This window comes from Cololabis saira, chromosome 8 (assembly GCF_033807715.1).
Source record: "Cololabis saira isolate AMF1-May2022 chromosome 8, fColSai1.1, whole genome shotgun sequence".
NCBI lineage: Eukaryota > Metazoa > Chordata > Actinopteri > Beloniformes > Belonidae > Cololabis > Cololabis saira.
This window is the reverse complement of record NC_084594.1, coordinates 38,343,238-38,367,164: the sequence shown is the minus strand read 5'-3', so window position 1 is coordinate 38,367,164 and position 23,927 is coordinate 38,343,238. Positions and strand designations below refer to the sequence as shown.

Below are 23,927 nucleotides of genomic sequence, written 5' to 3'. Positions count from 1 at the left end.
GATATAATAAATATAACCAATTCAATACTGGGTTTACAGATCACACAAGATTTCAAAATAATATATCTTGGGAATATCCCTGCCACACTTGACCCAAGTGACAAATACCTAATTAAAATAATGTTAGCAGCCAGTAAAAAAGCTCTAACAAGGAGGTGGCTGACCAAAGAGCCCCCGACAAAAGAGGAATGGACAGGAATTATAAACGAAATATACATTATGGAAAAGTAACCTTCTCCTTGAACCTCAATATGGGTAAATGTAATACCTACTGGTGGAAGTGGTCATCTTATTTTGATGGGTGAAGAAGAGGGTGTGGAGTTGTGTGTACATCTTTGTGAGAATGTGAGGCAGATGTTTATGAAGATAAACAGTTGTACAGGTTCTTCACATCCCTCTGTGTCGGTATATATATATATATATATATATATATATATATATATATATATATGTGTAATTGACGGCCTGGGATTTATGTTTGGGACTTTTGATGGAGGTGAACTTCCAATGCTGCCATGCGGCTTTTCCTTTGCTGTTGATTTCAGAGTGGCTCACTGACCTGACCTGTTGTTACAATCTGTGCACTTTTGTTATTTTTCCTTTCTTTAATTTGCTTTGCTTTTGATTTTATGTCACTGTTACATTTTAGTTGTAATGTCCAAAATTAAAAAATCTTTTTAAAAATAAAGTAAAAAAAAAAACAAAACCTTTGTACACGTGAAAGGCCCCCGTGTCACGGACTCCTCAAACACACAACGAGGATCTGGAGCAGCCAACACCAACCTGAGCCGCTCCGCTCTCCTCATCCTCGTCCAGGTCGTCCATGGAGGCGGCCTGGATCTCTGCAGGGTCGATGATGATGTTGGCTTTGGTCGCCAGATCATCTGGTGGTCAAAAACAAACACTGGTCACGTTTTCATCCGTGCTTCTAAGACGGGATAGTCGGATTGGGAGTGAAGAACCTGCTAAAAAACAACATGCCAGAACCAAAACATCAGATGAACAAAAACGCACGAGTTGTATCACCAACACCACGTGTGAGGAAGACTGAACTCTGCAGAAATGTCTCGTACCCAGTGCCAAGGACGGGGGTGGAGCGGTAATGATTGGGTTTTTCCATCTTACAGCCACATGACCTTAGCACTTTACACAACAGCAAATCTATATCAGAGTCAAGGTTTCTGAACGAGGTAGTCACGGTCCACACGATCCTGATGTCTTCACTGGCTTACGTGACGGATGAGGAACCTTCATGTGGCTCTAAATGAGATTAAATCGTTCATGGAAATGGAAATGCACGGGTTCATTGATTTGAGCTCCTCACTGGCAGTGATGCATCAGCACCTGCTGCACAATCAGGAAGGATCTTACTGTTCTGTGAAGAATATCGACTCCTTCTAAATCTGACGGCAGCAAAACATCGAAGAAAGAAAACAGTTGAACAACTAACGTCTGAAGAAGCAAAACGTGTTTTTGGGCAGTTTGAAGGAACGGGTCCCAAAAGGGAGGAAGGAGGGAACGCTTCGAAACGTTGAAAACCTGCAAACTGTTCATGAAAAGTTGAAAACTTTACACACTTGCTGATTTTCTTTTTTTTTTGTATTATTATTAAAATTGCCAAATTAAAATTAAAACTAAAATTAGCAAATTCTTCCAAGAGCAAATTCTGAATTTCTGATCTTATAAACTCAAGTAATTTAAGGAAAAACTAGTTCTAATTTCATAAATGAATTGAAAAAAAAAAAAGAATTCAAGATAGATTATAAATAATTATTAATAGCTATGACTTTATATAAACTGAACCTTTTAAATAAAAATGTTTTCCCATTTGTTGTAAACGTACAACAACATTAAAAAAAATTACAATTTGGGGCATGATAACCTTTTAAATTAAAAACGAAAATAAAACATTTCTCATTTCGAACCTTTGTCGTGAAATTGGGGTTCATGCGGTTTGTAGATCTCTGAATTCAGTTTTTTTTTCACTTCACACAGACTCAAAACTGTTTCGGAGCTGAGGAAGCGACATCCTCCACCAGGTCAAATATCCTGAGTTGTGCCGTGTTTAGTTTAATCTGCACGTGAAAGCCAAGCTTTCTGTGTCCAAGCTCCCGGAGCAGCAATGAACCTGGAAACAACCTGGAAACCAAGGTCACAACCGGAGACAAACCGACCTTTGAGCGTCTTCTTCAGGTGGGACAGGAGTCCGCCGAGCCTCTGCAGGTCAAAGTAGTCCACCTTCCCGTTGTAGAAGATCTGAGGGGGGACGTAAGCTTCTGGAGATGCAGAACATGATGGTCAGGACAAATGGACTCGTGCTACATGATTATTCTATAAAGATCCACTCGTCCTGACAGCATGACTGCGCTGCAGCGATTCACCGTCCACAACAAACCCCAGAAATCACACGCAGATGATTTAAGATCTGATCAGGACTATTGATCTGGTCTCATTTGACCGGGTCAGGTTGTTCTTGATGGATTGAATTAGCTGCACTGGACTGGGTGGCCGACTGATCGGGTCGGATCGGGTAACACTAAAAACTGCACCTGATGATTACACAAAAACTAGGAGCTGAACTTTCTGAAAGCTGAAAGAGATGGAGCAAAGAAAGCTCATGAAAACTTTTAGTGCCTATTAAAATGTCCCTAAAAGTGAAAAAGTGCAACGTTGGTGTTTGAGCTCGTGTCTCATCAATCCAACCAGACATTTTAAAATCCTGCGGCTGTACTCTTCTGTCAGTCCTGCAGGTGTGACTCCAGGAAATACTGGTACCCATAACTGAATCCATCTGATCATTACACCGGTCTGGCTCATGATCCGACAGTGTAACCCCCCCACCACACACACACACACACACACACACACACACACACACACACACACACACACACACACACACACAAAGTGTGAGTAAAAGCGAGTGTTACCCTCGCTGCCGAGGCTGCCTGCCGTCTTCCTGCCGCCTTCGTCCCAGCAGGCTCTGACTGCGGTGATGAGGCGGTGGAGGAAACACACCATGTACTCCGGAGGACACAGAGCTGTGGGATGCTGCTCAGAAACACCACAAACAACAAACAGTCAGGATTCAGAGTCGTGCTGGACCACAACGAGGCGCTGCTGCGGAATACATCGATCATGACTGATCCAGAACTGGATCAAATTCACACGTCAGAAAATGATCAAAGACCCAGGACCCTGGAGGAACCAGGACCAACTGCAACTACGTGCAGTACGTCAATCATTTCAGGATTCATGGTACTCATGGTACTATTAGCTGTGACCTGGAGGTCTGTTGGATCCTCCAACAACTGTGGGAACCAAGAAGCCAGGACCCAGGGTTTAACGAGGTACACAACACCCAGGAGGAACCTGGGTCTTTTCACTGCAAAAACTCAAAATCTTAACAATATTTTTTCTTATTTCTAGTTAAAATGTCTCATTTTTAGTCAAACAAATCTCATTACATTTAAAACAAGACTCGTCACTGGAAGAAACAACAATTTTCGCCTGTTTCAAGTAGATTTTCACTTAAAATAAGTAGAAAAATCTGCCAGTGGATTTTTTTGCTTGTACCGTATTTTCGCGACCATAAGGCGCAACTTTTTTTTTTTTTTTTTTTTTTTAATGTGCTGGGCGCCTTAAGAAACGGTGCGCCGTGTCTATTACCTGAATTACGGTAATGTCAGGCCGGCCACCATGAGAACGGTAAAAAGAGAAGGGGGCGGGTGAAGCCCCCGTGAGTTACGACGTGAATGAGACTCCACTGAGCTGTTTAATGCGAAACAGATGATGAAAACTTTTAAGGATTTGCTTGATGTGTAAAGTGAAATAAAATACAATCAAACTAAGTTTTGCTCCGCTCTATTTAAATAAGCACACTTGTGTGTGAGTGTTCTGCAGCGCGCGTGTGTTTTGCATGTCGGGAACCGATCGCACCTGCCGTGGGGTTGCGGGTCCGATCGCCGCATCCCCGCGGCAGATCCGGTTGAAATGCCGGTGCTCTTTCCCCGGGAGCCCCTACTACAAGTCCATGTGGGCTCCTCCGGTCCCAGCCGGTCGGAACCGGTGACTTTCCCCGGTTAAAGCAGCGGCTGGAGCAGCGCGGTGATGGTCGCTGCTGCAGCCGACTTCCTGGTTCCCAAAGCGGTCCGATCGACCTGGTTCCCGGCCGCTTTAAGAGCAGAGATTTCTGGGGTACGTCTTAGGTTGGATCAGCTTCACCCTCCGAAATTTGCAGCCAAATCTGTCGGTTACAAACCCGGTACCGGATCCCGACATGCACGGGTGTGTTCGCGGCGCGGCACACACTTACTGGTTTATGTGGTGCTGGACTGGCGCAGCTGATGGACAGAAACTGTATGGTGAATTTTAAAAGAAAAACTTTGCATAAGACGTTTCCAGCCGGAGTCATTATAAGGGTGAATGAAAAGAGGGGGCTGGATGAAGGGATGATGATCAAGTGGCTGAGACAGGTCTGGAAATTCGGACTGGCGCAGCTGAATTAACGGAGCTCAGTCGGATACAACCCGGTACCGGCTCCCCGACAGCGCGTGTGTGAGCGGGACCAGCGCGGGGGGGGCCGGACCGGGACCGGGACCCGGTCCAGCGCGAGGGAGCAGACGGGGAGCGGACCCGGTCCAGCGCGAGGCAGCAGACGGGGAGCGGGACCCGGGATCGCCGCGGTCGGGATTTTTAAAAGAAAAGCGTTCCCTAAAGAGACTTTTCCAGCCAGAGTGAAATGAAGGGCTGGATGGATGAGGAGATGATCAGTGGCTGAGACAGGTTTATGTGCAGCAACCCGTGGTTTTTTTAAATTCTTTAATGCAGAAACAGAATATGAACCTTTGAAGGGTTTGATTGATGTGAAAAGTGAAATAAAATATCAAACTAAGTTTTGCTTCCGCTGTATTTTTAGCGCGTGTGTTTTGCAACGCCTGTGTGTGCAGCTCCGTCTCCGTAGACGGCGCCTTTTGGGTCGGTGCGCCGTATGTGTGTTTTAAAACCAAAAATGACACACAAAACTGAGGGTGCGCCTTTCCACACAGTGCGCCATATGGTCGCGAAAATACGGTAATAAGAAGATAAATCTTGTCCCACTGGCAGATTTTTCTACTTATTTTAAGTGAAAATCTACTTGAAACAGGTGAAAATTGTCAAATAAGTTATTTTTCTGGTAATGACTCTTGTTTTAAGTGTAATGAGATTTTTTTTGACTAAAAATGAGACATTTTAACCAGAAATAAGACAAATATTCCTGGTAAGATTTTGAGTTTTTGCAGTGTAAATAAGGGTTTTTGACCTGGAGACGGGTTCCAGGGTTCGTCCTTAGACTCCACAGGCCTGCACACTTGCAGGGTTGTTGAAGCGTAAATGTTGCAGACACCACCCAAGCCTCAGTCAGAACTTTTCAGAACTTTGGAGGTCTAATTAAGGACGCTGAACACTGGAGTTCTGCTGGTTCCGGCGCGGACGTCTTACCCCTCTGTTGCTGGCGTTCTCCTGCAGAAACTTCCTGAACTTGTTGAGGAAGATGTAGCGAGAGGCCTCTCCCTGAAACAGATGGACAGAGACTTTTAAACGACCCAGCGCTGAGCCTGACCCACTTTAACACTTTCACTTTCACAAATACCAACAATTGTGGCATCATAATCACTGACAGGCATCAACACCACTGTGCGAGGTCGGCTAGCCCGAGTAAAATGACATTAGCTGGCTTTATTTCACCCGCTGAAGTTGAGCTTGAATTTTACAGTCATAAATGATCCTGTTTTCTTTCTTAAACTAACATATTCAACATAACATATTAGCTGTGGTGCTACTAACGTCATAAAGAAGGTTTGAACCCCCCCGTCACACTCTTATAAAAGCTAGAAACGGCTCTGGGTTTAACAGCGGGTTAAACCAGCCTGTGAAAGTGCAAAAGACCTGAAATATGTGTTAGTTTACCCAAAGCTGATGAAACATATGGGCTTGACAGAAATAATCAGAATTAATAATGAACTGATAGAATTATGGACGGATTAGTCGGGTTCCTGCACCCACCGTTGTCTTGTCTTTGTTGTTGAGCAGCAGCCTCAGAATCTGAACCTGCAGGTCTTCCACCACTGAAGAAAAGCAGAAAAGGTTCAGTCTGCAAGAGGTCTGACAGTAAATCCCATCAACGCTGGAATAAACACGATGACAGTTGGAAGACGGGAACTGGGCTCTCACCTTCAATCCTCTTCTTGAGCCTCAGGCAGCCCCTCTCGTAGGCTCGGCGCCTCAGTCGCTCGTCCGCAGTCTCGTCTCTGGGCTCGCGCTCATCTTTACCCTGCGGCACAAGCAGGACAAACACGTGACTCCAAACAACCAGTCAGCTGCAAAAACACGGCTCATGACCCGAGAGGAGCATCGGCGATGGTTCGCTACCTCCTTGTCAAAGTGCGTGGGCCACCAGGTGGTGGGGATGAGCTCCTCCAGCCCCGCCTCCTTCACTCTCAGGGGAGTCTTGATGTAGAAGAAAACCACGGAGCGCAGGACGTCAAACGTGAGCATCTGTTAAGGAGACAACAGGAACGCTTGTACGGATCGCGGCATCGCGGCACTTCAGGCTTTGTGAAGGATATAAGACGTTGTTGAGCAGGTATTTCCTGGACTTCTCGTGGCGGAGGATGGCTGTGGTCAGGCGCAGGTAGTGAATCTGAAACAGACACAAGAACCCTCAGTAGAGGACAGAACATGCAGCCGAGTGGGATCATGGACGGGGCTGGACGTACCTGGAAGCCCAGGTCTGGGATGATCGGGGAGAAGCGGTACGCCCTCAGCAGTGACATCATCAGCTGCTTCAGACACTCATTCACCTCGTGTTCCTGCAGAAGACACAAAGACTGAATGTTTTCAGACACAAAAAGAAAACTAAACAAGGATTTTATTCAGCGTGACACACTGAATGGCTGCAGGATGACTCCCGGATGTGGAGTGGCTGAACTCCTCAAACCCATCCAGATACGATAAAAAAGCTTTTGAACTGGCTGTTCAATGTGGTGACCATCATTTATGAAAAAAAAAAAAAAAAAAAAAAACCTCAGTCCTGACAAATTTTAGTTGATTTCTAGGGGCAGTATCTGGGTTTCCTTTCAGAAGTGAACCAGGACATGTAGAAATGTCTCAGTCAGGTCTGGACATGACCCCACTAGTCCTCATTCCAGCCATGGCAGCACTTGTTTCAAATGTTATTTTAGTAGTGGCATCTGAAGAGAGGATGGAAAATACATCCAATAGAAACATGTCCGTTTTGAAATCCCACAAAAATGATCTAATATATATCACAAAAAAAGGTTTTTGCCAATGTTGAAAAGGAACATTTCCTAAAACTGGGATAGAAACTTTTTTTACATCCAAAAGTCAAACATCAGTCCCATGACGTTCCAAAGATCTGGAACAACACGTGTGGACAGAGAACGAGACGAAGGTTTTCCTGCCGCTCGTTCTGGATAACAAAGTTACAGTTTTTTCGGTTCTAAGCAACAAAGCAACTCTAACACTCATCAAGAAGTGGTGTGACCCGTCCAGCTGCCTGACGTCTCATTTCCAGCAGTTTCTGTGCACGTATGCGTGGCATAATCCTGTGATGCGACGGTCCAATCCCTTCTTTTGTTTCTCACAGACTAAAAGTAAAAGGTTTGTATGTGCTTGGAAGTTTAAAGGAGTTTGTGTGGCTAAGCCTGCGTGACGCTCACCTCCATCAGCAGCCAGAAGAGGTTGAGCAGCTGCTGGATGAGCGGATGCTCGTCCACCGAGCCGCCTCCTTCCAGGATTCCCAGCAGGAAGCTCATGAGCACGTCCTCCACCAGGTACACTTTGCACTACAAACAAACACACACACACAGTCGCTGAAAGCTCTGCAGAAGTATCAGCAGTTACCGAGTCGTCAGACTCTCACTCCCATCATGCCGTCATTCGGCCTGTCATAATTAAATATATATTGTTATACATCATATAATTATTCAACAGAATCATAATATAGCCGAGTTATTGAATATATGAATCATATAGAATTATTATAGTTATAGAATTATGAATCATATTCATAATTGAATATGGTGACCATCTATCATAAAAATCATGTTTATACTGATAAAATTGGAAATGTATATTCAAAAACAATGTGAACATGAGTTCACATGTGTTATGAAGCAGTTTACACAGCGACGTCACTGAACCGCCAGCTGCTGCCAACATTCTGAAGGTCGATTTCATCTGTTTTCATGAGGAAACCGCGTCCGACTGTGACTGTAGAGCAGGGGTCACCAACCTTGGTCCTCCAGAGCACCTATCCAGCATGTTTTAGGCCACGTTTACACATAAACGGGTATTTACAAAAACTGACATTTCCCCCTCTACGTTTTGAAAAATACCATCATTTACACGAACACGAGCTGTTAAGGTGCTATGAGCAGCCAAACCTACAAGCAGCAGTGTAACGACAAGCATAAAATCATGCTAGCCAATCAGAATCCTGGAAAAAAAACCTCAACAAATGACACGAGTAACTTCCAGTTACTTCCAAGATGAACGAGAGTCTTTCGTTTGAAGTGACAGAGAAGTGGAGTTACTTTTAAGCGTGACTTTAGAATATAAAACAGGTAAAATACAACAGAATATTGACGGTGGCCAAACACATTGTAAACACAGGTCGCACACATGGTGACGTTTCTGTCACATAACGTGACGTTCTGAAGCCTAAATCTCAGTTTCTCTCTGTTTACAAGCAAACGTGAAGACGGAGTTTTTGCAAATCTCCACTTGAGTTTTCAGAACTGATGGTTTTTGGTGACTTTGAGCTTCATTTTCGTGTAAACGAACGGCCAAAACGCATGAAAAGACCACCGTTTTTGCTACGTGTAAACGGGGCCTTAGATGTTTCCCTGCTTCAACACACCTGATTTAAATTAAAGGTCGTCATCAGCTTGTCATCAAGGTCTAGACCAGGGGTGTCCAAAGTGGGTCCTCGAGGGCCGCATTCCTGCATGTTTCAGATGTTTCCCTGCTTCAGCACACCGTGATAAAAGTAACTGTGTCATCAACAGAGATGTCCAGACCTTGATGACAAGCTGGTGACGACCAGTAATTTGAATCAGGTGTGTTGAAGCAAGGACACATCTAAAACATGCAGGACACCGGCCCTCGAGGACCAACTTTGGACACCCCTGGTCTAGACAGTTCTTTTGCTGACACAGCTCCTTGTATCACAGTGTGCTGAAGCAGGGAAACATCTAAAACCTGCAGGACAGGTGATCTCGAGGACCAGGGTTGGTGACCCCTGCTGTAGAGGATTTATTAGTTTACTCAGTTGATGGAGGTGTTGTTCTTCTTGTGGCCACCAGATGGAGCCAAAGCTTCAGATATCTTAATTTTTTTCCCCTCAGACACTTCTTGCTCTGAGCCTGGTTGCTCTAAACCAGGGGTTTAGAGTGAGGGCCCCTATTCAGCATGTTTTAGATGTTTCTCTGCTTCATCAAACCCTGATACAAAGGACTGTGTCGTTAACAGACTTGTACAGATCTGGATAAGAATCAGGTGTTGTGATGCAAGGAAACATATAAAACATGCAGGAGTGGGGCTCTTTAGGACCAGGGTTGCCTACCCCTGCCCTAAAGCATCAATAAAAGCGAAAAATGTTGGGTTTAGAGAACTTAAACCCACAAGCAGAATCAGACAACCATCAGGTCTCACCATGAGAGGAGCGAAGTAGTTGAAGATGTGGGCCATCGTGATGAGGACTGTCGGATCTCCATGAAGCCTCCACAACGCACACTCCCTCTCCAGCAGTCTCTCGTCCTGCAGAAAAACAAGACGTCATCTTTAAAGCTGAGTGGTTTCCAGTTTATTAGGTGTACTGCATGCATGTATTTTATCATGCATATTAAGCTCCTCCCACCTGAATGTCAATGGAGGTAGACAGCACGTTCTTGATGTAACCCAGCAGCTTGTGAGCCCTGGCCAAGTCTGCAGACGGCGGGTCCTGGAGGGGCAGGTAGCCGTCCACGGGGTACGTGAGTCACAAACCGGTTAAAGACAAAGTCTGTGTCTAAATCCACACCCTAGTCACTACATCGTCTCTAAATATATAGCGTACAACCGATGGTCACTAGCAAAAGCATCCTTTCTGTCATTCATTATGCAAGGGGAAAAAAAAAAGAAATGGACTGAGATCAGCCACAGATAAACTCTGCAGGTTTTACGCTTCAGTACAGTTACGCTGAAAAGCTGCTTCCAGCTCTCGGAGTTTAAAGGATATCTAAGAGGCCTGCTGCCGAAGTTAAAGGCCACGGACTCTTTGAAGGACAGGCTGATGGCGGGGAAGTAAGCGACGCCGGGACCCGTCTTGATGTCGACGAAGGCCGTCCCCAGAGACTGGCCGTTCCTGCAGAGAGAAAGACTAGTTAGCTTCTGTGTGAGGAGCCCTGAGCTCAGCCAGGTGTCATAAAAGTAAACCTATAAAAATGAAAAGAGCTAAATAAAAAGTCATAATCAAAAGTTAGCAACTACTGAAACAAAACTTGGCAAGTGTGGAAGGCTCAGGGATAGAAATGAGGTTGGCCAACTTCTGTTGAAATTTCAGTTTGTGCACAAAGTGCACGTGCTAATGGGTTTTTCTTTACAAACTGGATCCATGTGGGATTCAAAGGTGAACTAAATTATAATCGATAACACCACCAAGTGTTTGTATGGTGCAACCGCTACTGTTTGATCGCTGAACGTCAGAACAGAAATGGATGATTAGCTCCTAAACCAATGGGCATCTTTAGAGTTTTGGACGTATTCATGTCTAGATTTGATGACCTACATTCATCTATAAACTCTACAGGACCATGGTCCTGGTCGCCTTCACTCCGTCATGACGTGATGACAGTGTCATCTCAAATTTAATGATGTGACTCAACAGATCAATGATGAAATATTTTAGATGGGACTCACAGACAGAAGGTGATGTTTCCTTCATCCAGGTCTATGAGACAGCTGACGATGTCTCCGGCTGCCCACGACTGCTCACAAGAACACAGCGTGTTACACTTTCATCACACTCACTCTCTCTCTCACACACACTCATTGATGAACAATTGTCATGGGAATCACAAATAAACAAGATAGTTAATAAAATGGGAAATGGTATTTCTGTCATAAGACATAAAAAAATGTTTAACTCTAAAAGCAATTAAAATAGTAATTCAGGCCTTAATTATATCAAATCTTGACTATTGCCCGGCAGTTTGGTCAAATGCAACTGCAGACATGATTGCAAAACTACAAAAAAAATACAAAACAGGGCTGCGCGGATTGTTCTTAGTTGTAACTGGACCACAAGCGTTATTAAAATGCATAAGAATCTTGGTTGGTTAATGACAGATTACTTTACTCATTATTATCATTTATTAGAAATATGTCCATAAGAAAGACTCCTCAGGTATTATACCAGGATGTTACAGCTCTGACTATCATAAATAAATCTCCAGACCTGCAGCTGGAGGAGATTTTGCTGCTAAATGTGAATTCTAATGCTGGTAAAAGGACTGTTGTGTTCAGGGCCATGAGTGAGTGGAATTAATTTCCCAAACACATCACAAAAAACATCATAAGAACATTCAAATTATGAGTTAAGCAACATCTTTTGAATCAGTATAAGTAACAATTATAGAACATTGAAATAGAGATCCCTTAAACCAGCAGCTGCTGAGACTGATTGTCTGACCTGCTGGAAATTGAGACATAGTTGGTTATGACTGTCAAATGTATTTTTTTCCTTTCTCTTTTTCTGTATTAGATCAGTTGTGAAGTTTTAGACTACAAATGAAATGAAATTGTGGACAGCTTTTCAGACTTTTTCACGACCTCAGATGAATTCTAAACTGTGCAGTGTTTTTGTTTTGTTTTGTGTTTTGTTCTCATTTTGCCATCTTCATTTTGTGAATGTCTCTGCTTTTTTTTTTGCAGAGTATTTTTAATTTGTTATTCTCTTTATCTAGTGGAAATGTATTTTGTTTGCTTTTATTATGTGATGTTTAGTACTGTATTATTTTAAAATGTTGGCGGCCCCCAGGAAGAATAGCTGCAGTCACATGCTGTAGCTAATGGGGATCCTAATTAAACAATTAAAACACACACTCCAAAGATACTGGATCCTAGTTCACCTTTCCATAGTTGGTGGTTGTAACGTTCCACTTCCTCACTCTGTTCCCATCATAAGCGTACGAGTCGGGGGTGTCACCAACACCTTCCTGAACGAACAAACAAACAGCAGAGGTCACACATGTTAACAGTCAAACTTAATTATGACTTCCATTAATGTTGTACAGCCGAACCCAAACAGATCTCTGTGAAGAGCAGACCTGAACTACATGTTGGGTGAGCAGCCTGCTGGCTGTCGACAGCTGCATCACCACCGGCCATGGAGGGAACGTGGTAGTCCCTTAAGTGAACACTAGGAGCGGCCTTCAAAAGTGAGTTTGAAGGCCACTGGTGTCACTGACCGCCGTGTTAAAATATCCGACTTAGCAGCAGAAATAAACATATTTACAGCCTGATATGAAAAATAAATAAAATACAGTTTTGGTCTCCAAGCTGTCATGACAACTGTTCAGCAGTTAACTTTTTCTTCTTGTTCCCCATCAGGTAAAATTATATCAAACCACAAATTTAAGCACAACGAAGACCATGTTTGTTTGTTTGTTTTAGTGAACTTGACATGCGAGCTGTGATTTAAGAGCTGAGTGAGCCGGATAATTTATTTTTAAAAACATGTGGTTGTTCTTCTAGTCTAGCTAGCTCTGGCTAGTGGCCTTCGACTAGAAGGCCACTAGCCAGCTAGCTGGGCTGGGCTGGGCTGGGCTTAGCAACATGTGAAACAAGGATGGAGGGACAGATCTGACGCTATCCAACGTTGGAGAATCAATGTAAGTTTACACTAATTATAGCATATCAAGAGAGCTAAGATAAAATTGCTGTCTTCTGGCAACTGAGGAAAGGTGAATGCTTTGTTCACATCTTACCCTGACCCTGAGTGTTGTTGGAGGAAGGATTCACAAACCATCCATTAATTTTTTAGAGTTGCCTTCTCCTGTACAGGGTCCCAGGGGTCCTGGCTGTCGCTTGTAATGAGCTGGGATAAAGCAGACCCACGTCTTCTAAAATGAAAGTCCAAACTAAACTGGAAAATCTTACAGAACTCTCCATATTTTTCCAAACTTCAGTCCAGCTAATCTGGTCCTCCCGTTTCTCCAACTTTCTTGACCAGAGGATTAAAGACCCATAGACAGGTCTGGGGTAGTTGTTAGGGGCCTCAGGTTATGACGAATGGCCCTGCAGCATTTAGGGGAACTTATCGGGCCGAGACAAGTTCTTGAACATGGTACTGAAAACCTGCTGGCTGGGGCTGGTGTTGAGTCCGTGCCGATAATCCAAACAAAACAATCAGAACTAGAAAGACTGTGTTCACACGCACCTCCTGGTTGAAGCGGCAGTTGAGAGTACACCAGCCAATCTGCATCAGACCCTGAGAGGAGATCAGAACCTCGTAGGCCCATTTCCCTGAAGACAGACAGACAGACAGGAGCTGTTTAATAAGAAGTTTTGGTGATGTTAAGATTTACTTTAACTTTTCTTTCCTGACTGAAGACTCAAGATACACCAGTTTTTTTTTTTTAAATCAACTTCAAATTATTTGTTAATATACATCAATATTTGCATTTCAAGCCAACAGCAAAAGTTTTGACCTGTTTGTAATGTTGTCAGCCCTTCTTATAACACTTAAGGTGTTCTGGTATTGAAGATGCCAAGTGATGAAGAGTTTCAGGAGTTATTTTTACCGGTCTGACCACAAAACCCGTTTCCACCTGGTGGTGTTCCATCCCAGATTCCTCAGAGTTCAGAGATGTTGATCTGACCTCTGGAGGTTAATTTGATCCAGTTTTTCACTACCATTCTTAACTGGAACGTACCTTTAGTAAGAAAACTGATGCGCCTCCATACCATCACTCACCATGTTTCTAAAAAACTAATTCCTGCGTTAGTCAAACTGCAGTTGAACTTCTCTGGTTGGATAAACACCCAGATGATGTGGCTGAAAGTGGAGCTGATCCCGCCTGACACTAATCCACTGGTCCAGTCACTCTGCAGTGACTCGTACGTGTATAGTATGTTATGTAAAGAACGATGTCTGCTGTAATTTCATCATTGCTGCCGAGCATATGAAACAGATCACCGCAGGTGCATAATCAACCCTGTATGGCCTATTTATATCCTATAAAGTCAAAACAGTAAAAGAGGGTTTCAAATCTTCTCAAGTAAAATAAAAATCACTGTAGTAGAGGAGGCAATTTGTATTGTAATAGATGCTATATAAATAAACTGAGTTGAACAAGGCTTATTTTTCCTCACAGTAAAGCAATACAGTTGTTAAAGCTAATGTTACATAATGAGGTTTACCATGTTAAAGTTAATGCTGCATCATGAGTTCAAGTAAGCTGAAATTAAAGTTATATCATGTGCTTGGACGTGCTAAAGCTAAAACTACATCATGATCTTCACCTTCCAAAATTAATGTTGCATCATGAGGCTCAGCGTGCTAAAGTTATACCATGAGAAAGCGTTCATAGTCCTAAAAGTCAGCAAATGTCAAAGTAGATCCCAGTGAAAGTACATTACCTTTGTAGATGCACGTGGTCGCTCTGATAGAACTGAAGTTGCTGTGGCCGATCACCTGCAGAAATCAGACATTTAATGAGAATGTGATCATGGTCACATCATGGTACGTTGTTCCGACACGCCTCACCCCCAGCAGATCGTCGTCCACAAACAGAAGTCCTTCAAAGCCACTGGTGTGATCCAGGACGACGGGCTGAGGGCCCAGGCGACCCTCCACGGACTGATCTGCACACAGACACGTCCATCACCTTTAGAGAACACATGGCATCCCAAACACTCCAGAGTGTGGACCGCCCCCTTACCTTTGCCATCGTCAGCAGGTTCTCCCTCAGACAGAAGCCTCTCCAGGTGAGCGCCGAGATCCTGGAAACTGAGAGGCTTCCTGCAAACAGACCCAAACACAAAGAACACGTGAAAGGCTGATTCAGACTTAGGAACAAAGATTCAGCCTCAAGGACAGAGAACAACACGGTCTCAAAGACTATTATTATTGCGAAGATGATACTGAAGGTTGCAAAAGGCCGGTCCATCCTAATCTATGATGCTAACTAATTTTACCTCATATTCATTCTTAACAAATCTACCCAAATATTATAATTTCAGATGTCGCTAACAAAATGAGATTGAAAATGTGGACAGAGGGAGCAGAGTCGCCCCCCCGGGCCTTGGCTGGTCAGCTGGAAATTTGACCAAGCGTCTAGAAGTGCTTCCACTTAATGTGGACTCACTTCTGCACGTGCACACCGAGAAATTGTCTGTTTATATCAATCTTTTTTGAATGCTGTTTTTTTTTTTTGTTTGTTTTTTTTTGTTCTTGCTATTATTTCAATACAATCTATTTTTCCTGGTGAGAACTTTGAATAAGCCCATTTAGGGCTTCCTTTCTCACCTGCACATATTTTCATGTTTTTTTATGTTCATTTAAACTTTTGTACCGTTTTTTTATGTTGTGCAAATAAACAAATCAAATCAAATCAAAAAGAAATTCTTGGGTGACTGTGGGCCGAGGCCGTTCCACTGAGCCAACATGGATCCACGTAGGTTACCTGTTGGCTTAGGATCAAGTTAGTCAACCTGGAATGGTCTGGAGTTAAAGTCGCGGCTCAACCAAAGGACCCAACTGATGCAAGCAGTAGTAAAGGATGAGTTTGAAGCAGGATTATTCTGCTTCTCCCTGGATAGTAGCCTTCAACCAGTGATGAAGATGACCTCTTCACAGTGCAGCTGCTAGTCTCCTTCCCTACTTGATTTTACTTGCCATTTTTAAAGGAATAATTGCTCGGGGGTCATGTTCTGAACTTCTGGAAAGATCCTAGAGACAACTTGTAAAGTAAAGTACAATTGCGGAACACCATGAGTAACCTAAAGACTCCTCATTCACATGTACAACCTGGAACGTGTCAGATAAATTCAACTTTAACCATGCTAATGTGATTCCTTTTACATTAAGCTAGGCATACACTGTGCGATATTTTAAATCGTTTGATTCAGCCCCATCTCAAACTGCACGACTAGATCGCTGAGTTCGAAAGTTCGCAGCTCACGATTTATGGTCTCACACTGTACGAGCCGATGCTCTGATGCACCGTCTGCTCACACTATACGTTCATAATCCTCACGTTGGACTTCTGTTACTGGAACTGCAACGTCAAAAAGAAGTGGAAGAGGAGGAACCCCGAAGTGGGAGACACCAAAGATGCTCAGCAAAAACAAACGTGCATTTGTGCCATTCTGTGTGGCGATAAATGAAAAAAGATTAGACAACGTCGTGATTGGACAAGGAATAGGCTGGGCAGACGTGGGAATTGCGGCCTTCTTTTTTTTTCTGCTATTAAAACATGATTTGTAATGTGAATTTGCAACACTTTAAACTACAAATAATAGTTTTTGACTTGACATCAGAGATTGTGCATGCTCTCTGTGAAAGGATGAGGCCAATCGGGTCGTAGCTGCTTCAACTGTACGATTCCTTCACGAGGAGCCACCAGGATTTCAAAACACGTAAACACGTAAAAAAAAATAAAAAATAAAAAATACTATGATCAATTGTATCCTCTAATTCTGTAAACCCCGTATCCAAAGACAATAACTTCAGTCTTATTTGAGTTTAGTGGAAGGATGATAGTCATCCAAGCCTTTATGCAACTAAGACATGTTTGCAGTCCGGCTATCATAAAAGTCTCTGTCTTCAGGGATAGCTATAGCTGAGTATTATCTACATAGAAGTGTGGTCTAATAATAGTAGCTCATGGAAGCATATTCAGTGTGTCCAGACTGGATCTATCTATAGAAGTGCTGAAGGAAACATGAACCTGCCGGCTTAAAGAGAAGAGGCCACTAGAAGGAACGACTGAAACACAGTCCACACTGTTTCCCAGCAGGAATCTAAATAGTAACAAATGTTATGTGCTAGAACAGCAGAAATGTAAATGCTGAAATGTAACAGGGCCATTCAGCTTCCTCCGTCTGTTTATCTGCTTGTGTTAGACTTTCAGAAGTCATGAAAACAAGGACAATGTGTGATCAATGAAAAGTTCCACCTGATTACTGAATGTCAAATCTAACAGTTTTTCCTCAGTGGACGTGGCCACGTTTGGCTCAAACAGACCGGCAGTTTAAAGTTTCATGTTCCAAACTAGTCTAAATGTTCATTATAGCAGTCAGTGAACAGATTCAACAATTACATCTAATCAGTTTAACTCATTTATACCGATTAATGAAGTTAAAATAAGTATTGACTGAACAAAAAGAGCTGTATGAAGAGGTCAATGACATTTCCTAGTTGTTTATGTCACATCTCACTACTGGCCAGTGCAGTAAATGTGTCCAGACTATAACTGTAAACTGTAAATCGTCTTGAGCAAAGGTTTGTACCCCCTTATTTTATTCTCATGTTCATTTGTCTTTAATGTGCCAGTCTGTAAACATATTAAACCTTATTTCAACGTAGTGGACCTTAGACAAATGCAATGACTACGAGGTAGCCGGGTCCTGTGGCCCCATCATCACACCTCCACCACCATGCTTGGGAGTAGGTACGAGGCGCTAAAATGCTGCGTTTGGGTTTTCTGCGAACACAGTGACTGCGTTTACATGCAGTCAATAACCCTTTTAAAACCTGAATATTATAGGCAATAACCCGAATTTGCACGGCCATGTAAACACCAATAACCCCTTTGAATAACCGGAATTTTCTCATATTCCGGTTCTTAAAAACCTGAATATGACCCCTGGGTTACTCCTTTTAAAACCCAAATATTCGGTCATGTAAACACCAAACGGAATATCCCCATCCAACGGAACAGGAATTTGTTTTCTGCGCATGTTCTGTTCACAAGGAATCCTGGTCTTTTGAGTCCAGGACGTTCTTATAAACACGGAGAAACGCAAGACCAGGAGGAGACTAATCACTTCATAAATGTAATGAAGGATATGAACATTTTGGCATTTGTAGACGGTAGAAAGTACCGGGATAGCGAGAATTAAAAGAAGGTGAGCGAAAAGTTGCGCGAAGCAGCATTTGTTTTGAATTTGGATACAGGAAGAGGAAGCGGAAATGACGCTAATTGCGTCATCACGTTCTCTGCGCGTCGCTGTTTTGATGACGAATGATTAATTACCATGTATACAGGGATAACCCTGTTAGCGCACGCATGTAAACGGAATATTCCGAATGTTTCAGTAACCTGAATATTAGCAATAACCTGAATTTTGACTGCATGTAAACGTAGTAAGTGATGGACATCAAGACCAAACAACTCCATTTTGGTCTCATCTTTCCATAGGACATCGTTAGACTAGCCTTGAGGTTTGTTCAGTTTTGTGACCTTCAGTTGTCCTTTAGTGAGGTACATTTTCTGGCTCCCCAGCCCTTGCAGGTTATGTAGTGTTACGGTCTCTTACCTGAGCGGGGCCGGTGGCGGCGCTTGTTTGTTCAGAGGAAACACATGGTGCAGGTAGTCACTCAGCAGCCTCTCGTTGACGATACCTAACAGAAGGACGAGGACGATGAGGATGGAGTGTGACTCTGAAAAGTTTAGTCATACTAGAGTCCATAAAGTCCAACTTCAGTGGAAATCATCAAAATCACTTGTATTTTTCACCTGACCGTAACCAAGTTTCTTGCAGAATTCTCAGATTTTTTTTATTTAATCTAATTCGATACTTGATAAAGTCATCTCAGTGAGACACGTCCATACACGGGTAGGAGCCCAATTTTCAAAGAGTACAAATCTCACAAACATACTATATGAGTCATTATAGAACACTGAAAATAAAACATAAGAAAGTTGAAATGTGGCCAACAAAAGCAACAAGACTAGAAAAGAAAGTGGGGCTAAAAAGAAACACCTGGAGGAACGCCTACAATTAATTAGGTTTTCAACAGGTCAGTACATCATTGGGTATAAAAACATCAACTTAGAGAATCAGAGTCTCAGATGTCTTTGAATATCTGCAGCACATAATATCAAAAGATCCACAAATGCAAGTTGAAGCTCTGACAAGAGAGCAAGAGATCAAATGTTAACATGTTCCAGGACACCGTCCTCTTCTCTGAGCTGACTGACTCACACTGGATTGGCTGCTTGTTTGGCTGACACGTGCACTGAAATGGGAAGAGGTGAAAATCATCCCAACTTTCGGCAGATGCTGCTGTGGGAATCCAGCCTTAGAGTGTGGTCGTGGGGGGCATGTACGCTGCATCTTCAGGACTAAACAGTAGTAACTTCCTGTTAGTGCCTACAGAAACAGCAAGACCTTTCACTAAATTAAGACTTTTGGAGCATCTTTAAAGAACTGAGCCAGAGCTAGACCTGTTGAACTCCAATGCTGTATCAGACAAGAATGGGACAACTGTAATCTCCAAAGACTCCATCACCTGGTCACGTCAGTGCCCAGACGTATGAGAACAGTTCATTCCAAACTGCATCACTATATGGTTAAACGTCCAACAGTAAACATCTGATGTTTCCTATGTTCTACCGTGAATAAAATATGGATTTGTGAGATTTGGAGAATATTGCATCCTGTTATTACATTTTGCTTTACATTTTGGTCCCTACTTGTTTAGATCGGAGGTTGCATTTCCTGTAGTCAGGATAGTCCTTTCCCCACTTCCAGCCAGTTTCCGTACCTGTGTTTCTGGGTTTGTCGGTGTCTGAAGACAGCTCGTAGTTGCGGCGGGTCAGAGCCGTTCCACCTCCCTTCGTGCTCATTCTGTCAGTCAGGAATTACCGCTCCATACACTGCTGACAGAAACATCCATCATCTTTAGCGACTGGTGCTGGCAATAGTGTAGTACTGTACAGGACTCACATGTGAACCACAGGATAAGACCTTCCCTCATGACTTAGTCACAGACACTAACGTTTTACTGGCTATGAGAACATAGCCACACCTCCCACCACTGCCTTTTCCCCATCAATGGCTTTACCTTTAAAAGCACAACAGGTCATTAGAGCACGTCAGCAAACTCATGTTTATTTAAATGTATGTTTACTAAGCTTTATCTCTCATTGCCACAAAAATAATGGACATTTATGTGCAAAACTTTGCTCCAACTGCAACTTTTCCCTGACCGTCTCCATCACTTGCCTTCTGTCATGTCTGTGTGGAAATCTTGTGCTGCATCTTCTTGTTAGAACAGCCAAGGATGTCTTAGTATTTATTAATTAAAAATAATTCTTCTAACCAGCCCAACCAAAACATTATTAGGCATATTTTTGTATGAAGCCGTGGTCGACCGCTGAGTTTGGATCATTCCTGCATCACTGCCACCCAACCACCATCATGTTTATGCTATGTTTATGTAATAATTGCTCAGGGGTCATGTTCTGGTCTACGGAAAGATCCTAGAGACAACTTCTGTTGTAATAGCAATGCAATATAAATAAAATTGAATTGTACTGCTTGACAGTGAGTGTGTGACATTTTCCTGAAGTGGTGTGTGTGTCACTGGCCATCAAGGCCAAACAACTAAACTTTGGTCTCATCTGTCCACAGGACATTGTGGCACAAGTCCTGTCATTGAACTCCACATTGTTTGTAAAAATGGTCTTGCAATCGTTTCCAAGCTTTCTAAGACTAAATGTGATGCTGTTCCCTTTGAGGTCTGCTCAAAGTGTTAGCTCCTTTCAATCAGGGTTAAAAACATTACTGTTTACTGAGGCGTGCTCTTAAATTAAATACTTACCTGCTGTACTCTACTGCCCTTACTTTTTAACAACTTGTGCTTTTTATTATTTTACCTCTTTTCTTATCATTTTATTTCATTTTATTTGTTATTTACTGTTTAATTGTGTCTTGCTGCTTTTAATGTTGATGTAAAGCACTTTGAATTACCTTGTGTTGAATTGTGCTATACAAATAAACTTGCCTTGCCTTTTAACTAATGTCTGTCTGTCTGTCTTTAATTACTGCTTTGAAACTTTTTTTGTTCGACTTTGTTTTATTTTATTTCTTTTTTGTTTAAACTTAAATCATGTGTTGTAGTGGCCACTCACTAGCAGGACACGGTGTAGCTTCAGTGGGTTAGAATTCACAAGAATCTAGCCATTAATAACGATGATGACGGCTTTTCAGTTAGTGTTCTGTTACTGTTAGTTAAGGAGAGACGGAAATAAACAACACAAGTTTTTCCTTCGTCCACAAAAAGCATTCATCAGCTGTTTTGTTCCCAAACTCCTACAGTGTTTTATTTCTACTATGTAATATTTAAATGTCTCTGTAAATCACTTTGAATCCCCTTGACTAATTGCAGGGTTCCTACACATTTTTCAAGGTCAAATTCAAGCACTTTTCAAGCACTTTCAAGGGACATTTTCAAAATCTTCAACCACCTTATTGCTGGGGTAAAATATCTACAGGAATATATATATATATATATACATACATACACACACACACACACACACACACTCAAATTATTTTTTCTGCTTCTTATCACAGTTATGTACATTGTATTGTGCTGTAAACATCTAGTTATGTTTCATCTTACTGATTTTATTTCTCCTTGTAATAACTAAAGACAGTAATAATTTCAAGCACTTGCACTTTAAACTAAAATTCAAGCACTTTTCAGGCCTTGAAAACACAACATTGAAATTCAAGCAGCTTTTATTGGCCTGCAGATAACACTATTGTGTGAATGGGTAGATTTGTTTATATTTATGTTCAGAAATGGGCAGCTAATTATATGTGTGTATGTATGAATGTGTATATATGTAGGTATGTATGGGTGTATGCGTATATATATATATATATATATATATATATATATATATATATATATATATATATATATATATATATATATATATATATATATGTGTGTATGTGTGTGTAAGTAGATATATACATAGATATAGAGCAGATGCAGTTAATAGAGACAGTATAGTGTAAATAAGTATATTTATATAAATATTTATATGGGCATGTGTGTACAAATATATAGAAATATTCAACTATGTGTATGTATGTATAGGTATGTGTGTGAGTATAATTACAGTATATAATAATAATAATAATAATAATAATACTGTTATTTAGCAGTGTTAGTACAGTGTGTGAGTATTTATAAATACGGGTTAAATGATTAGTGAATGGGGGTAGGATTAAATAAGTTTACACTTCTTCCTACTCCTTTTTGCACATGTAAATTAAGATATCAAGTGTTCAAGTATGACATTCTTTGTTTTGTTTTCTTATCTTCTCTTGAATTATTATTGATTTATTTTTTACATGTAAAAAATAAATCAAATAAAAGCACTTTCAAGGATTTCAAGCACCCGTAGGAACCCTGTTATTTATCCTTGTAATAACTAAACTATACAGTCTGATCCCAATTTTGTGAAAGACACAAGAGTTATAATTTCAAGCACTTTTCAGGTCTTGAAAACACAACATTGAAATTCAAGCACTTATAAGGATTTCAAGCCCCCTAAGGAACCTGTGATTGAGATGCTGCTTTCTCTCGATCAACAACCTGACTGTCCCAGAGCAGAACCTGCCCAGGAGAGTCTGGTTTACAGGTGAACACACCTGCTGGTGATGGGGACACCTGGCCACAACCAGCCCTTTACATCCTAACAAACCAGTACTGGGCTACTCGGGATTGCGGGGATTAAAGCTTCTCTTTTGTTTAATAAAATGGTGAGCTGACTTGTGCGCATGCCTGTAGTCCCCGAGTTAAACAGGGAGCAGTGGTTTGAAGGCTGATTTATGGTTCCACGTTAAATCGACGCAGCGCCTACGCCGTTGGTTACGCGGCGACGCGCACCGTACATTGCGCGTCGCCGCGTAACCTTCGCCGTAGGCTCTGCGTCGATTTAACTTGGAGCCATAATTCAGGCTTAACTCTGCACCTGGCAGCCCTGTTAGCCCGCTAACCCTAACCCCGCTGGCCCAGGACCAACACAGCACCCTCGGCCGGATCAGGGCGCGGGTCAGCGGGGTTACTAACAGCCGCCCAGAGCAGGAGCGGGTCCCATCCCGGCTCAGCCCGGCTCCGGCAGGTACCGGTCAGCCACGGCGGCTAGCAGGCTACGGTTCCCCTCACCCAGCTCTCCCAGCTCTCCCAGCCGCCTGCCCGGTCCTCTGCTCCAGCCGAGACCCGCCGAGCACGCCGATGATCCAGCTGCTGCAGCTGTGGTGAATCACTGTTCCGCAGATCGATGGTTTCCAAAACAAGCTCTTATTTCTGTCAACACCCCTGCCGGTACGGGGCGCCGCGAGGGCCAGGAGGGACAAACGCAATCTCGCTGCTGGAAAAAACGCGAGAGCGGAAATATGGCGGGATACTTTCCCCACTTTATTATCATTATTAATAATAATAATACTAATAAAAAATATTATTATTATAATTAATTAAAAAATACAGACAATGCGTTTTTATTTTTAACTCCCTCAATTAAATGTAAATGAGGGAGTATAAAAATAGAACAAGAGGCAAGGAAAAACTTAAAAACACAAGCATACAGGGTACATCTACTACTACTGTCATTTAGCAGACACTTTTATCCAAACCGACTTCCATCTGAGACAGACACAGAATAATAATAATAATCTATACCCAAGGGGCAACACCTGGCCTTGTAGTATTTCATAAGACCTGTTTGTCTTAGGGACCATATCCACTCTATGCATTTTTGAGTCTTGTCAGAACTTTTAACCCAAGAATGCTCCTTTAAAGCTACAATTACCTTACTTGTACAGTATGCCTTGAGGAAGGAATCCATCATGAT

The 23,927-nt window shown here is 42.4% G+C and overlaps 1 protein-coding gene across 1 annotated transcript in view; it reads right to left on the bottom strand.

Moving 5' to 3' along the window:
- Positions 1-19,938, bottom strand: part of LOC133449533 (E3 ubiquitin-protein ligase RNF123) — a 113,988-nt gene extending 94,050 nt beyond the window's left edge. The window contains exons 1-21 of the mRNA XM_061728697.1: positions 19,820-19,938; positions 18,589-18,673; positions 14,988-15,067; positions 14,813-14,910; positions 14,686-14,740; positions 13,484-13,569; positions 12,174-12,260; positions 10,963-11,030; positions 10,283-10,408; positions 9,923-10,037; positions 9,718-9,822; positions 7,722-7,847; positions 6,759-6,851; positions 6,609-6,682; positions 6,412-6,529; positions 6,214-6,313; positions 6,046-6,107; positions 5,482-5,553; positions 2,931-3,051; positions 2,175-2,276; positions 784-884 (exon numbers count right to left, since the gene is read on the bottom strand). Coding sequence (XP_061584681.1) covers positions 784-884; positions 2,175-2,276; positions 2,931-3,051; positions 5,482-5,553; positions 6,046-6,107; positions 6,214-6,313; positions 6,412-6,529; positions 6,609-6,682; positions 6,759-6,851; positions 7,722-7,847; positions 9,718-9,822; positions 9,923-10,037; positions 10,283-10,408; positions 10,963-11,030; positions 12,174-12,260; positions 13,484-13,569; positions 14,686-14,740; positions 14,813-14,910; positions 14,988-15,067; positions 18,589-18,673; positions 19,820-19,901 — 1,956 coding nt within the window. The 5' untranslated portion in view covers positions 19,902-19,938. The remainder of the gene's footprint in view (positions 1-783; positions 885-2,174; positions 2,277-2,930; positions 3,052-5,481; positions 5,554-6,045; positions 6,108-6,213; positions 6,314-6,411; positions 6,530-6,608; positions 6,683-6,758; positions 6,852-7,721; positions 7,848-9,717; positions 9,823-9,922; positions 10,038-10,282; positions 10,409-10,962; positions 11,031-12,173; positions 12,261-13,483; positions 13,570-14,685; positions 14,741-14,812; positions 14,911-14,987; positions 15,068-18,588; positions 18,674-19,819) is intronic.
- Between the last annotated feature and the right edge of the window lie 3,989 nt (positions 19,939-23,927).